Source organism: Oratosquilla oratoria, chromosome 11, assembly GCF_046742065.1.
Source record: "Oratosquilla oratoria isolate Oo_2021 chromosome 11, ASM4674206v1, whole genome shotgun sequence".
In the NCBI taxonomy this organism is placed as follows: domain Eukaryota; kingdom Metazoa; phylum Arthropoda; class Malacostraca; order Stomatopoda; family Squillidae; genus Oratosquilla; species Oratosquilla oratoria.
In genome coordinates this window covers 6708726-6721320 of record NC_134787.1, presented here as the reverse complement: position 1 = coordinate 6721320, position 12595 = coordinate 6708726, and the positions used below count along the sequence as shown (strand labels likewise).

Below are 12595 nucleotides of genomic sequence, written 5' to 3'. Positions count from 1 at the left end.
GTGGACAAGATGCAGGGATGACTCGTCATCCAGGAGGTGCCAAGATAAGAGGGAGGGAAGAGGGTGGAGGGGAGTGGAGTACGTAGGGGATGGAATGGGTGGGAGTGGTTTCTATGCCTTTATCTTTTGGCTACCTCCTGTGTAAGGGGGAAAAAGCCTTTGGTGTGTGTGTGTATATGTATGTATGTGTGTATATATATATCTATATATACAGTATATATATATAATTTCCTGTACAATATATTATTTCTGTTCTGGCACTGAGCCTTAGCCTAAGTCATGTGGCATGAACCAAAATAAATTCTATAATATAACACTGCTGGAGCTGACAGTTTTTTTGTTTCGTTTTTCTCCAATGCCATCATGCACAGCATATCACTAATACATTTTCTTAGCAATCAGTAAAACCCTTACCTGACATATTCATGACCCCAGTCACCAATATCACCCTTTGAACCCAAGAGGCGATATTTCAAGCATTCCCGCTCCTCTGACATTGTCATTGCTAGCACTGACACAATATCAGCAGAAAACTTCATCAATTTCTCATCCTTCATTTCTTCATATATTTCCTGTAATCAAACATTAGAAAATGGAAAGATACACATACATTTCTGCCTACACAGTCAACACGAACTACATTTAAAAAGGTATCTTTATTTTTTTCCTTTAAGTTGTATGCCATTACCAACAAAAACATGTTCAAATATGGGAAAGGTACTTCCTTATGCCTTTTACTTCCATCAAACTATTTCCTTTCACTCTTTCATGTTTAAATTATATAAATATTAAATGTGAATCAACCAGTATAATCTTTCTTTCATTTCAACCAGAGGGAACCAATGACAGGTATCTGCTCCAATTGACATCTATCCAATCCAGGTGCCTTACCAACTTTAGTCATTTCCAACGTTCTTTGTACCTCATCCTTTCCTATAGCCCTGTCATTTTCCTCTCCCATTACAGTAATTTTTCTAGCTCTACCCACCACCATAGTCAATACTTCCCACCTCCTCCACATTCAGCAACTCTCAGAAATGCTCTGCTCATCTTCCACTAACTGGCTTTACTTCTATCAATATCACTCCATCTACATCCTTTACCTTTTCCTTTCAACCAGATTTGCTCAGTCACTCTTTTCCACTTCTTTCCAAAACATGTAAATAATGTGCTCATTTATTTCCTTATGCTCATGGACTGCCTTGTATGTTCTTACATAGCAGTATGGCCAAATCTCCTTTAGCTATGTTGCTTATCCCCAAATTTTACTTACTACTATGCTTAAGGTATTAATCAAATAAGATATTCCATAATAACTACCTTCATGGTTGGATAGTGGGGCCTCATAAACTTTAATGGTTTGGGAACACTTGTCATTGATGTGGTGGACGAACGGATAAGGGAGCGAATCTGTTCTAGTGCTGGTTTGTGTAGACTAACATCGTTCTCCTTCAGTCGGGTGACCAGCATGTCCAGTTCTTCCTGCAACTGGCGATCCTCATCGGACTGAAATTTGGCAAACAAACAATGGTTACTAAAATGGCAATCCTAGGTTAGGTTAGATATACAAGTGCGATAAAACTGGATTGCTAAAAATATTTTCATTATTATATGGCTTAAAAATTATACAGTACAACAGGGGTTAGATGGGGAGGTGAGGTACTAATTGAGGGACTGAGGAACTGGAACAAATATATAGGGGGAAATATGGAAACTTAAACTATGCCTAAAGAGTAATTCAGGCATGTAGTGTGAAGTGTATGCCAAGCTGGGGTACTCACCCTGTACAGCTAGTCATCGACTTGCGTCTAGGTTAGGTTCTGACTGACCAGTCACAATTTGATTTATAATAAAAATATGGGTAAAAATGTTAGGATTACCCATCATATCTCAAACATCAAAAGTATGTATTACTATGGCTCTTTGAATACATGCCTAAGATCATATGTGATTAGGGTGATATAAAAAATATATATATACCAAGGCTTTTTCCCCCTTACAAGGGAGGTAGCCAAAAAGGAAAAGGCATAAAATCATTTCCACCCATTTCATCCCTGAATACACTCCACACCCCTCCACCCTCCCTCTTATCTTAGAGTGCATGCAATTAAATGTGAATATTTGAATATAGTATATGTCAGACAACTGTCCTCTGCTGAATGCATTGCAGTTCACAGTGGTTCACTCACCCAATCGGCAAACACAATGCGAGCTCAGCCAGGACAAGCCAAGCTGTGTACTCAAAAATAGTGACCATGAATTACATCCCAGAGCACCAATCACAGTGGCCAATAAATGCACAGGACACAAGCTAAATGTAGTAAGCACCAACCCTACAAAATCACGTGTTTTACAGAAACAAACCAACAGTACGCACGTTAAAAGTGCTACAATGAAAAGTACGATGTAGCTGAAGGTGAATGGATTAATGAGGCAAACAAGGCTACAAAAACACAATGTGATAGGAAAAACATAGTAATATCTAAAACACTCATGGCAAAACAAGACCAGGAACAACTACCAACAGATAATTGTACTGCACAAGGCAAAATAAAAACTGATAGGGAAGTAACAACACCACCCATTAGAAACACCACCAAAGGACCACCACCCCAGAGCCCACAGAGTAACACCAAGTACTGAAGGAGCTATAAACACCAATAACCAAAGCATCACCAACACTACAAAAGACCCACAGTCAGATCAGCATAAGGATATAAGTATTTGCTGTCTTTACACGCAAGGTACACAGACATGACAGAATTGAATGGACAAAAAAAAAAAACTCTTATTTAATGCTTAATGTTATTCAAATTTACCTAATGTTATATTTACCTAGACTTATGTTTCAGATTACATACAAGATTAATCAAGCATGCCACGAACCAAAGGAGCAGTAGACCTATCTGAATTTCAGCAAGGTTGTATTGTGGGTCAACATGAAGGTGGACTTAGTCAATGCAAAATATTTGAAAATCTGTCAATACTCCTTTCTACTGTTAATAGAGTCATTGTACAATTCACCAGAGAGGGCAAGGTCACAAAACCTCATTCAGGACATCCCGGGCCCTCAGAAAGAACCTTGCACAAGCTGATGTCAGTCCCAGAACAGCTGTCAGGTACCTCCAGAAGCTGCGTTACTATGGTAGTAGAGCTGCAAGAGGGAAACCACTCCATCCAGCCAATTTCAAAGGCAGAAAGGATTGGGCTGTTAAGATGGTGGAGAGACCTGTGGCCTTTTGGAGCACTTATTTTCTCTGATGAGTCATGATTCCCATTATTTTCTGATAGTGAAAGAGTGTGGGCCTGGAGACTCTGTAGTCAAGTTTGACCTCAAAAGACTGCAGCCAACAGTGAAACATGGGGACACTTTAATAATGGTGTGGGGTGCAATTTGGAGTGATGTTGATCAGAGCTTGTGGAGTGCCAAGGAAACATCAATTCAGGCAAATATGTTTCTATATTAAAGGAAGGACTCATTCCAGTATTCTCCAGTGGTAGAATGAGTAAAAATGTCTTCCTATTTATGGAAGATGGAGCTCCTTGTCACACTGCTTCAGCAACACAATATTGGTTAAGCCAAAATGGGATCAGGAAACTTCCATGGCCAAGTCAGTCCCTGAATATGAACTCTACTGAACACCTCTGGGGTATATTAGACCAACAACTTCGAGAAAGAAAGAAAGATGGAAAAAAAATCTTCAAAGCCCTCTTAGGATTACTACGGGAAACATAGCAAGAAATCCCTTAAGATGATATTCATGAACTAATCACCAGCATGCCTAGAAGGGTCCTTGCATTGAAAAAAGGAAAGGAGATGTCAACCAAGTATTAGTTATTCAGACTGTGACCATTTATAAGCACTTTAATTGTATCAATTGCTTGTTTAATAAATTAAACAATTTCTCTTAGTGTCTATTCAATTCTGTCGTGTCTGTACATGTAAACATGGAATGTCAGGCAAGGAATGCAAGTTTAGACACCCAACAGCATGCCACAAATTCATAACTCATGGTCCCAGAGGGAAAGACAGATGCACTATGTTCCACCTGGTACCATGTAGGAACTCAATAAGACATGAGGAATGTCTGAAGGATTCATGCAGGTTCCTCCACCCATGGGGCATACAGGACAAGGTAGATCCCATACCCATAGGAACATACTCACACAACTGGCACAAACAGGCAACCAGTGGCACTCACTGCCACAGCACCATAACATAGAACCACACCAGTGACACCACTCCCAGGAACAGACACTACCAACCAAAATAATTTTCTAGAAATGGCCAAAGTGAGAGAAGGGATAGAAACCCTCAACAAGGCCATGGAATCACAATGACTCTATCCAACCTACTTAGGGAGAACAGGGAATGCTGGCCAAAAAGTCACCCGAGCCAGCTCACACCCTGGCACAATGCACTAATTGGAGATAGAGATGATCATAATGGGTAATATCCAGGGCCTTGACCCAAAAGCAAACCAGAGTTAAATACCTTTTCTAAATGAGCTCTCAATAGAATTATAGATGTAATGTTTATTGCCCTACAGAATGGTATGAGTGTGGAGGCCTCCCTTGTTTCCTAATTTGCTGATCATCCCTCTGTGAGTCACCCTGTCACCAGTGTTGAAAAAGTCACCTGCATTCAGCAAGACTTAGATGCAGTGTATGCCTAGGCCTCAATGTACAAATAAGTTTGAAATACTGAGGTAATGCACTGATCAAGCTCTGAAGAATGCAACCAGACTACACACATTTGAAATCCCTGGAAGTGTACTTCAGCAAAGATGGCTCCTTCCAAAAACCACATTACGAAGACAGTAAAAAGGATATGAACAATGGAAGGTTGGGTCCTCAGAACATTCACTATATGGGAGACTGAGGTGATGTTAACCCTCTGGAAGACCCTGGTGCAGCCTGTGATGGACTTGTGCAACCTGTGATGGACTTGTGCAACCTGTGATGGACTGGTGCAGCCTGTGATGGACTACTGCAGCCAGATGTGGTCACTCCAAAAGTGGAATGACATACACCAGCTAGAGGCAGGCCAGAGGTCCTTTATCAGACAAATTTCAGAGCTGAGAGTCCTAAACTATTGGGCCACTTAAAGGAGCTACGTCTATACTCAGAGCAAAGAATACAGGAAAGTACTGAGCCATGTACATTTGTAAAGTCCTAGAACAAGAGGTGCACAACCCTACAGCTGCAGACCTTGTACAAACCACCACAAGTGTGTAGACTGGACGCAGATGTATAAGGAGTAGCCTCCCTTTTAACCATTTCCATACGGTGACGCCTACGTAGGCGTCATGAGGAGCAAGAGGGTAACCTACATTCTCTCTAAACTGGCTTCATCATATTTTCTATGGTTATCAAAATTCACGGGTGTAAGAGAACGAACGATTGAGCACTGACTTTATTTTTTATAATGCGATTATTATGACGCAACATCGCACGTCGGGCAGCTAATGCTGCCAGATGTGCGATGTGCCCTGGAGTGAAGAGGTTAAGGCCCCTACAAGGATAAAAACCATCTTTGCATACTGCCTAACACACGATGGGCCACAAATTTTCAATGTTCTGCCCAAGAGTGAGAGGCATCAATGGCTGATGGATAGAAAAGTTCAAAGATGGCCTAAGCAAACTTCTGTGGACAGTACCAAATGAACCCCCTCCCCTCAGCGCTGAGCTGTACCACCAGATGTAGGACCTCTAAACACTTACCAGACCAAGTGGACATGATGTATTGGATACCAGGTCTGGCAGTGGTGGTGGACCACCACAACTATGAGGATGACCTTAGGACATAACCAAGTAAACCATGTAAATAAATCATAACTTTCTCTTATAATAGTCTTCATTATTTTACTAATCACAAATATAAGACTTACTGATCGGTAATTTCCCAGGCCATTATTATCCCCTTTCTTGTTATATTGGCCACTTTCCATTTGTTGGGGACTCTTCTTTGATTTAGTGTTTTATTAAACAAGATCCACATTAGTTCCACAATAGCTTCTGCCATCTCTACTATCACCAGTGGAATCTGCCTGATCCTGGGAACTTGTTCTTTTCCAACTTTTTCAATATCACCTGTACTTTTCTTGCTATTTCCATATTAGACAACACTTTTACATCCTTCAATTCTATTTCTGGCAGTTCACCAATGGCTTATGCGTCAATATTAAAACAGTACTCTGCAAGAACCTCTACTTTTTCCCTTTTTTTCCCTCACTCTTATCCTTGACAACATACAGTACCATGATACCATGTACTAATTTTGTTTTGGTCTATACATACATACATACACACACATACCAAAGGTTTTTTGCCCCTTACATGGGGGGTAGCCAAAAAGAAAAATGCATAGAAATCACTACCACCCATTTCATTTCCCATATATTGCACTCCCCTCCACCCTCCTTCCTATCTTGGCACCTCCTGGATAACGGGTCATCCCTGCATTCTGTCCACTGCCCTGGGTCAGAAGCAGTGTTGCAAGACACAGCACATCCACAGCAAGGCCGCTTCATAAATTCGGCGACCCCCCCTCTCTGACCACTCATGCAGGAAAGGAGAAGACGGGGAGAAATCCCTTCGGGCTGCGTCAAATTTTTTCTCATGCATACTTCCTCACCCCCTATCCCCCACCCACTCCCCCTCATGCATCACAGCCTCATCTACACACAACCCTTCTCCATTCACCCCTATCTTCTGTCCTCTCCCATCCTTCCTCTCTTTTGTAAAGCCCCTTTCACCCCATCCATCCATCTCATCCTAGGACGCCCCCTCATATTGACTCCTTCCACACTTCTTTTACTAATCTTTCTTCACTCATTCTTTCATGTGTCCAAACCATCCTAATACTCTTTCAACCCTATCTCCCAGCTCCCTTTCCAACCCTGTTCTCCTCCTCACCACCTCATTTCTCACTCTATCTAGCCTAGTAACCCCTATCATACTTCTCAGACATTTCATCTCAAACACATTCAAACTCCTTCTCTCTTCCTCTCTCATGTTCCATGTTTCTGCCCCGTACATTGCTGTTGGCACAATCACTCCTTCTTATAACCTCCTCTTAGCATCCATTCCCAGATGTCTATTTCTCATTACACTTTTTAATCCACCAAGGCATTTACTCAGTCTATACATACTTCCAAAATATTTTGGGGCACTGTGGGAGGTACTGTAGATATATGGGATAGGAGGAAAGCTGTTAAGAGCAGTTAAGCATTTTTATGAGAATAGTAGAGCTTGCGTTAGAATCAGAAATGGAGAGAGTGAGTGGTGCGAGGTAAAGGTCTCTGCCAGGGATGTTATGTTGCCTTGTCAATTATAATTTATACATGGATGGGGTGGTGCGAGAGGTAAATCCAAGGATAATGGGTTTGGGATTGGAGATGACATTTCAAGCAACTGCCACAGCTCTGTTCGTTTGTGTATAGCTTTTAGCAACTTTTTCTGTTATTGATTTCCACAAAGAAAGACTAGTAAAAGAGGTATGGAAGGCAGATGTGGAGGGAGTGAACATGAGGGGATGTCCTAGGATGAGGTGGATGGATGGGGTGAAGGGGGCTTTGGGGAAGAGGGGAATGTCTGTTGAGGAAGGACGGGAGAGGACAGAAGACAGGGGTGAATGGAGAATGGTTGTACTGTATATGGATGATGATGTGATTGCATGAGGTGGAATGGGCGGGGGGATGGGGGGTGAGGTAGTATGTGTGAGCAAAATTTGATGCAGCCTGAAGGGATTTCTCCCCGTGTTCTCCTTTCATACAATGGGGGGACGGAGAGGGGGGTTCGCCGATTTAATGAAGCGGCCTTGCTGTGGATGTGCTGTGTCTTGCGACACTGCTTCTGACCCAGGGCAGTGGACAAGGTGCAGGGATGATCCGTTATCCAGGAGGTGCTCAGATAAGAGGGAGGGTGGAGGGGTGTGGAGTGTATTCAGGGATGGAATGGGTGAAAATGATTTTATGCCTTTCCCTTTTTGGCTACCACCCTTGTAAGGGGGAAAAAGCCTTGGTATATGTATGTACAAAGAAAAATTATATTATGTTGATGTATTATAATTTACAAAATTAATATTTCATTTTCTAATGCTAAGTATATAATGTCTGCACAGAAAAAAAAAAAAAAAAAAAAAATGAATAAATAAAATAAATAAATTAAAAAAATAAATAAATTAAAATATATATAAAAAATCCCTTAAATTCTTGTTGCATATGAAAGACAATTTAATTAGAAATAAAATGCTTTTTAAATTTTTGAAATAGCTTGAAAATACGGGAGATACGATTTTTTATTATCTTTTTTTTATCCTGAATTTTTGGCTAGACTTTACCATTAAGGGTGGTAATTTGTAAAAAAAAAAATTTGGTAAAGTACATACAGACATATACCAAAGGCTTTTTCCCCCTTACATGGGGAGTAGCCTAAAACCAACAGCATCTGGTGTTCCCAGGTGGTCACCCATCCAAGTACTAACCAGACCCAACGCTGCTTAACTTCGCTGATCGGACGAGAAGCGGTGTGTTAAAAGTGGTATGGTAAAGAAATATACAAACTCTAAACCACTGGTCTGATTTTATCAAAATTTTGAATACTTGGGCTTTATGGGTCAAAAAATTACCTGAGCATGTCAAAAACAATGTGGAACATCTCCATTATACCAAATTTGCCTTCCCCTGGCCCAATTGACATGCAACTTGGCATGTGAAGGTTTTTTGGGTCAACAAATCATCTGAGCATGTCAAAAACAATGCAGGACCTTCCTTTTATACTATTCTTATTAACACCTATCATGTTGCTATGGCAACTATTGTCAATTTAGAGATATCATCCATGAAATCCAAACCCCTGGCCCAATTGTCATGCAACTTGAAAAAATCACCTGAGCATGTCAAAAACAATGTAGGACCTTCCTTTTATACTATTCTTACTAACACCTATCATGTAACATGTTCCATCAATGTAATGTATGCACAATGTAATGTATATGCAGCTAAAAGAACTCTACTATCACATTAAAAAGTGCATATATAGGTACCTTAGCCCTTACCCTTGGATTGCCTCAGTACACTAACCAGTCAGTACTGGAACTATCCTAAGACCTAACATAAATTTACGTTGATATTGGTGCATTATTTTTTACACCAACTTACTGAAATAGAAAAAAGAAAGTATTTTGTACTTTCAAAGGAGTTATTTTGTTTAATCATGTTACCTGAATGAACAGCCTTATTTCAGTAGCTCATGCCTATTATCATGAAACCAAGAAGAAAATTAAGTCTTGTCTCTAGACCTCTACTAGTCTAGACTCATGGACATGGTCCATGACATGAAATACTGACCATATTATTAATAGTTATTTCATATATATGCTATCATAGCCATAGCCGGCTATGTAATAGGCTAGCTAGGTCAATATAAAAATGGAATTCCTGATATTTGAGCTGAAGTAGTTCTCATGGGATGCAAAACGTTGCTATGAGTATAATGCAATTTGAATTATCCATCTAGCTGTCCTAATTCTCGAGATATTGCATTTTGAATGGAATTAAATCGGGCCTATTTTGTCCCAGGAAATCGGGCCGAAACGTGCGGTCTGATTAATCGCCGATCAAACGTAAACAATGACGGTTTTTACTGACAGACACAATTTTATATAAAAATTTAGCATATGGTTGCATTATTTAACCTATTTCCTTTAAGATGTGTGATTTCCATGTAATCTGATCATAGAATTACGTTTTTATCCTCTGCAAAATTACCCACCACAGCTACAAATACCGTCAAATTACATGAAAATCACACATTTTAAAGAAAATAGTTTGAATAATTCAACTATATGCAAGCTATTACACTAATAACACAATAGTAACAAACTTAATAGTGTAGTTTGATCCATACCACCAGTGATCATAGATAGTGGGCAGGACGAATCGTAGCTGTGGTCCGTAATATTACGGAGGATAAAAACGTAACTTCTCTTTGATCAAATTACATGAAAATCACACATTTTAAAGGAAATAGTTCAAACAATTCAACTATAAGTCTATTACACTAATAACATAATAGTAAGAAACTTAATAGAGTGAAGTTTGATCCATACCACCAGTGATAGATAAGATGGCGGGATGGATGTTGATGTTGTTATCCGATAATCCGACCCGATAAAAAAAACCTAATTAAAACCACTGATTTCTCAGTTCTACCGTAACACGCTGCCTTTATTTTGGTATTAGAATAATCCGCGAGACTAGTAGTTTTCGTTTATTTTGGTTAGTTGCCAGAACTTTGAATTTATTTAGCTCATTTTTTACGCTGAAACAAACCAATTTTCGATTTACTGCTGAATGCAAGCCGCCATGTTTATCTTTTGTTTTTATGTACCGACATGTAACTGATGATGTAATTGTTTGAAATTTACTACGATCGTAGTAAATACACTTGCATAACATTTGTATGAATGAAATTTCTGGCGGTATGTAAATTTGGCCGTTTGAATGGCGTGTGCATAAAATGACGCACTATTGTGCTCGTCATCGACGGTGGCGCCTCTGGTGGTGTTTGACCTACCTAAATAGGTATAGCATAGCCTGTCCAACATCTTAAAATTCATACCAGAATGATGTATTAGTTGTCAACAACACGCTCTATGACTACGTACTATGACTACTACAAACAAGAGTATCAGAGAATCTCGATATGTCGAGTAGGCATCTGAGAATCATGATTGCACAGCTACGCTATTACCAACTATTTCAAAGTTGCTCATATCTGGGAGAATAGAGGCTAATAAACATTATTAATACTTTAAATATTATATTTTATAGTTCTTGTCTTTAAATTTTTATTCGGAAAACTAATTTGCCAAGGCTAATATCAAAATTTGTGTTTAAATCAGTAAAAATTAGTAAAGTTTAAAAAAAAAAATGAACATACACTTGCAGAACAAGATAATTTAAATATCCTGGACATGTGCTGAACGCTACTAGCATTAAAACTGATGCATATGTATTCCAACCGGCCGCCAAAGATGGCCGTGTAAACAATACGTCAGCGATTGTGGCACTGCACTCGGAATCGTGCTGTCTATATAATGAGCTGGAGAAGAGACAGGACCCCATGACCATTGCTCCTTACCTGTATATAGGTACCCCCGAATCCACGTGCGGCGCCACCGTCGACCATGTATTGTTTTCATGGCCATATGTTGCGGCCCACTAGGTTTTATTTGGTTCAATTTGAATGCTTCCCGCGCTTAGCGCATGCGAAAGATATTCAAATTATCTTGTTATTTTGCAAGTGTAAGGCTAATTCTTGAAATAGAAACAAATTTTCAGCGATTTAAACAGAAATTTGGTTGTCAAACTCGGCAACATAGTTTTCCGAGTAAAAATATTAAGGTAAGGAATCTCTAAACATAATTTTAAGTTACATAAACAAGTTTATCAACCTATTTTCTCCCGGACATGAGAAGCTTAATATCGTATATCACATCATAATTGAGCTGATTTCCCCGGAATGTAGCCATATCACCCATGAATCTGATGCGTCCAGTTCACGTTCGAGTTTGTTTACTTATTACCATTGACGACCAAAATCACACAATGACGGTTTTTGCTCAAATGCATAATTGATATATAAAAAATAGCATATGGTTGCATTATTTGACCTATTTTCTTTAAAATGTGTGATTTCCATGTAGAATGATCTTAGTGAAGTTACGTTTTTATCCTCTACAAAATTATCAACCGGCAACCAACACCGTCATTGTTTGGGTTTCGTCGGCGTTGGTTGCCGGCTGATAATTTTTCAGAGGATAAAAACGTAACTTCTCTTTGATCATTTTACGTGGAAATTGTCCATTTTAAAGAAAATAGGTCAAATAATGCAACCATGTGCTATTTTTTATATATAAGTTATGCATTTGAGCAAAAACCGTCATTGTGTGGTTTTGGTCGGCGTTTAGCGACAGTTTCATGGTTGCCATGAAAAGGCAAATATGGTATGATGGAGATGTCTCACATTGGATTGTTTTTGACATGCTCATGTGATTTGTTGATCCATAAAACCCAAGTATTCCGAATTTTAATAAAATTGGACCAGTGGTTTAGAGTTAATGTGTATTTCTTTACCGAAATCTTTACAAATTACCACCCTTAATTCTAACACTTTGTTATGGTAAAGTCTAGCCAAAAATGCGGGCTAAGAAAATAATTAAAAAAATCGTATCTCCCTTATTTTTCAAGCTATTTCAAAAATTTAAAAAGCATTTTGTTTCTAATAAAGTTGTCTTTCATATGCAACAATAATTTAAAGGTTAATTTTTATTTTTATTTTGTGGGGGTACCTAGATAATGTGACCTGAATGTCAATTGTCTCAACTAGTGTGTCCAATGGCCTACGCCATCATTATGATGGTACCATATATCTCAATGTGGAATTTCCCTGTTCGCCACCTTAATCGTGCCAGTTAAAAATGAGTCTTACAACACTAACTGTGTGTGTGAGCTGCTCCTTGTCTAGGTAGGTCAAACACCACCAGAGGCGCCACCGTCGATGAGGAGCACAATAGCGCGTCATTTTA

At 39.3% G+C, this 12595-nt stretch overlaps 1 protein-coding gene and 1 pseudogene across 1 annotated transcript in view; both read right to left on the bottom strand.

Moving 5' to 3' along the window:
- Rpn1 (regulatory particle non-ATPase 1) overlaps window positions 1-12595 on the bottom strand; it is a 43922-nt gene that overhangs the window by 29826 nt on the left and 1501 nt on the right. The window contains exons 2-3 of the mRNA XM_076192282.1: window positions 1321-1506; window positions 415-572 (exon numbers count right to left, since the gene is read on the bottom strand). Of these exons, the coding sequence (XP_076048397.1) occupies window positions 415-572; window positions 1321-1506 (344 nt within the window). The remainder of the gene's footprint in view (window positions 1-414; window positions 573-1320; window positions 1507-12595) is intronic.
- On the bottom strand, window positions 8440-8558 carry LOC143030105 (5S ribosomal RNA; annotated as a pseudogene).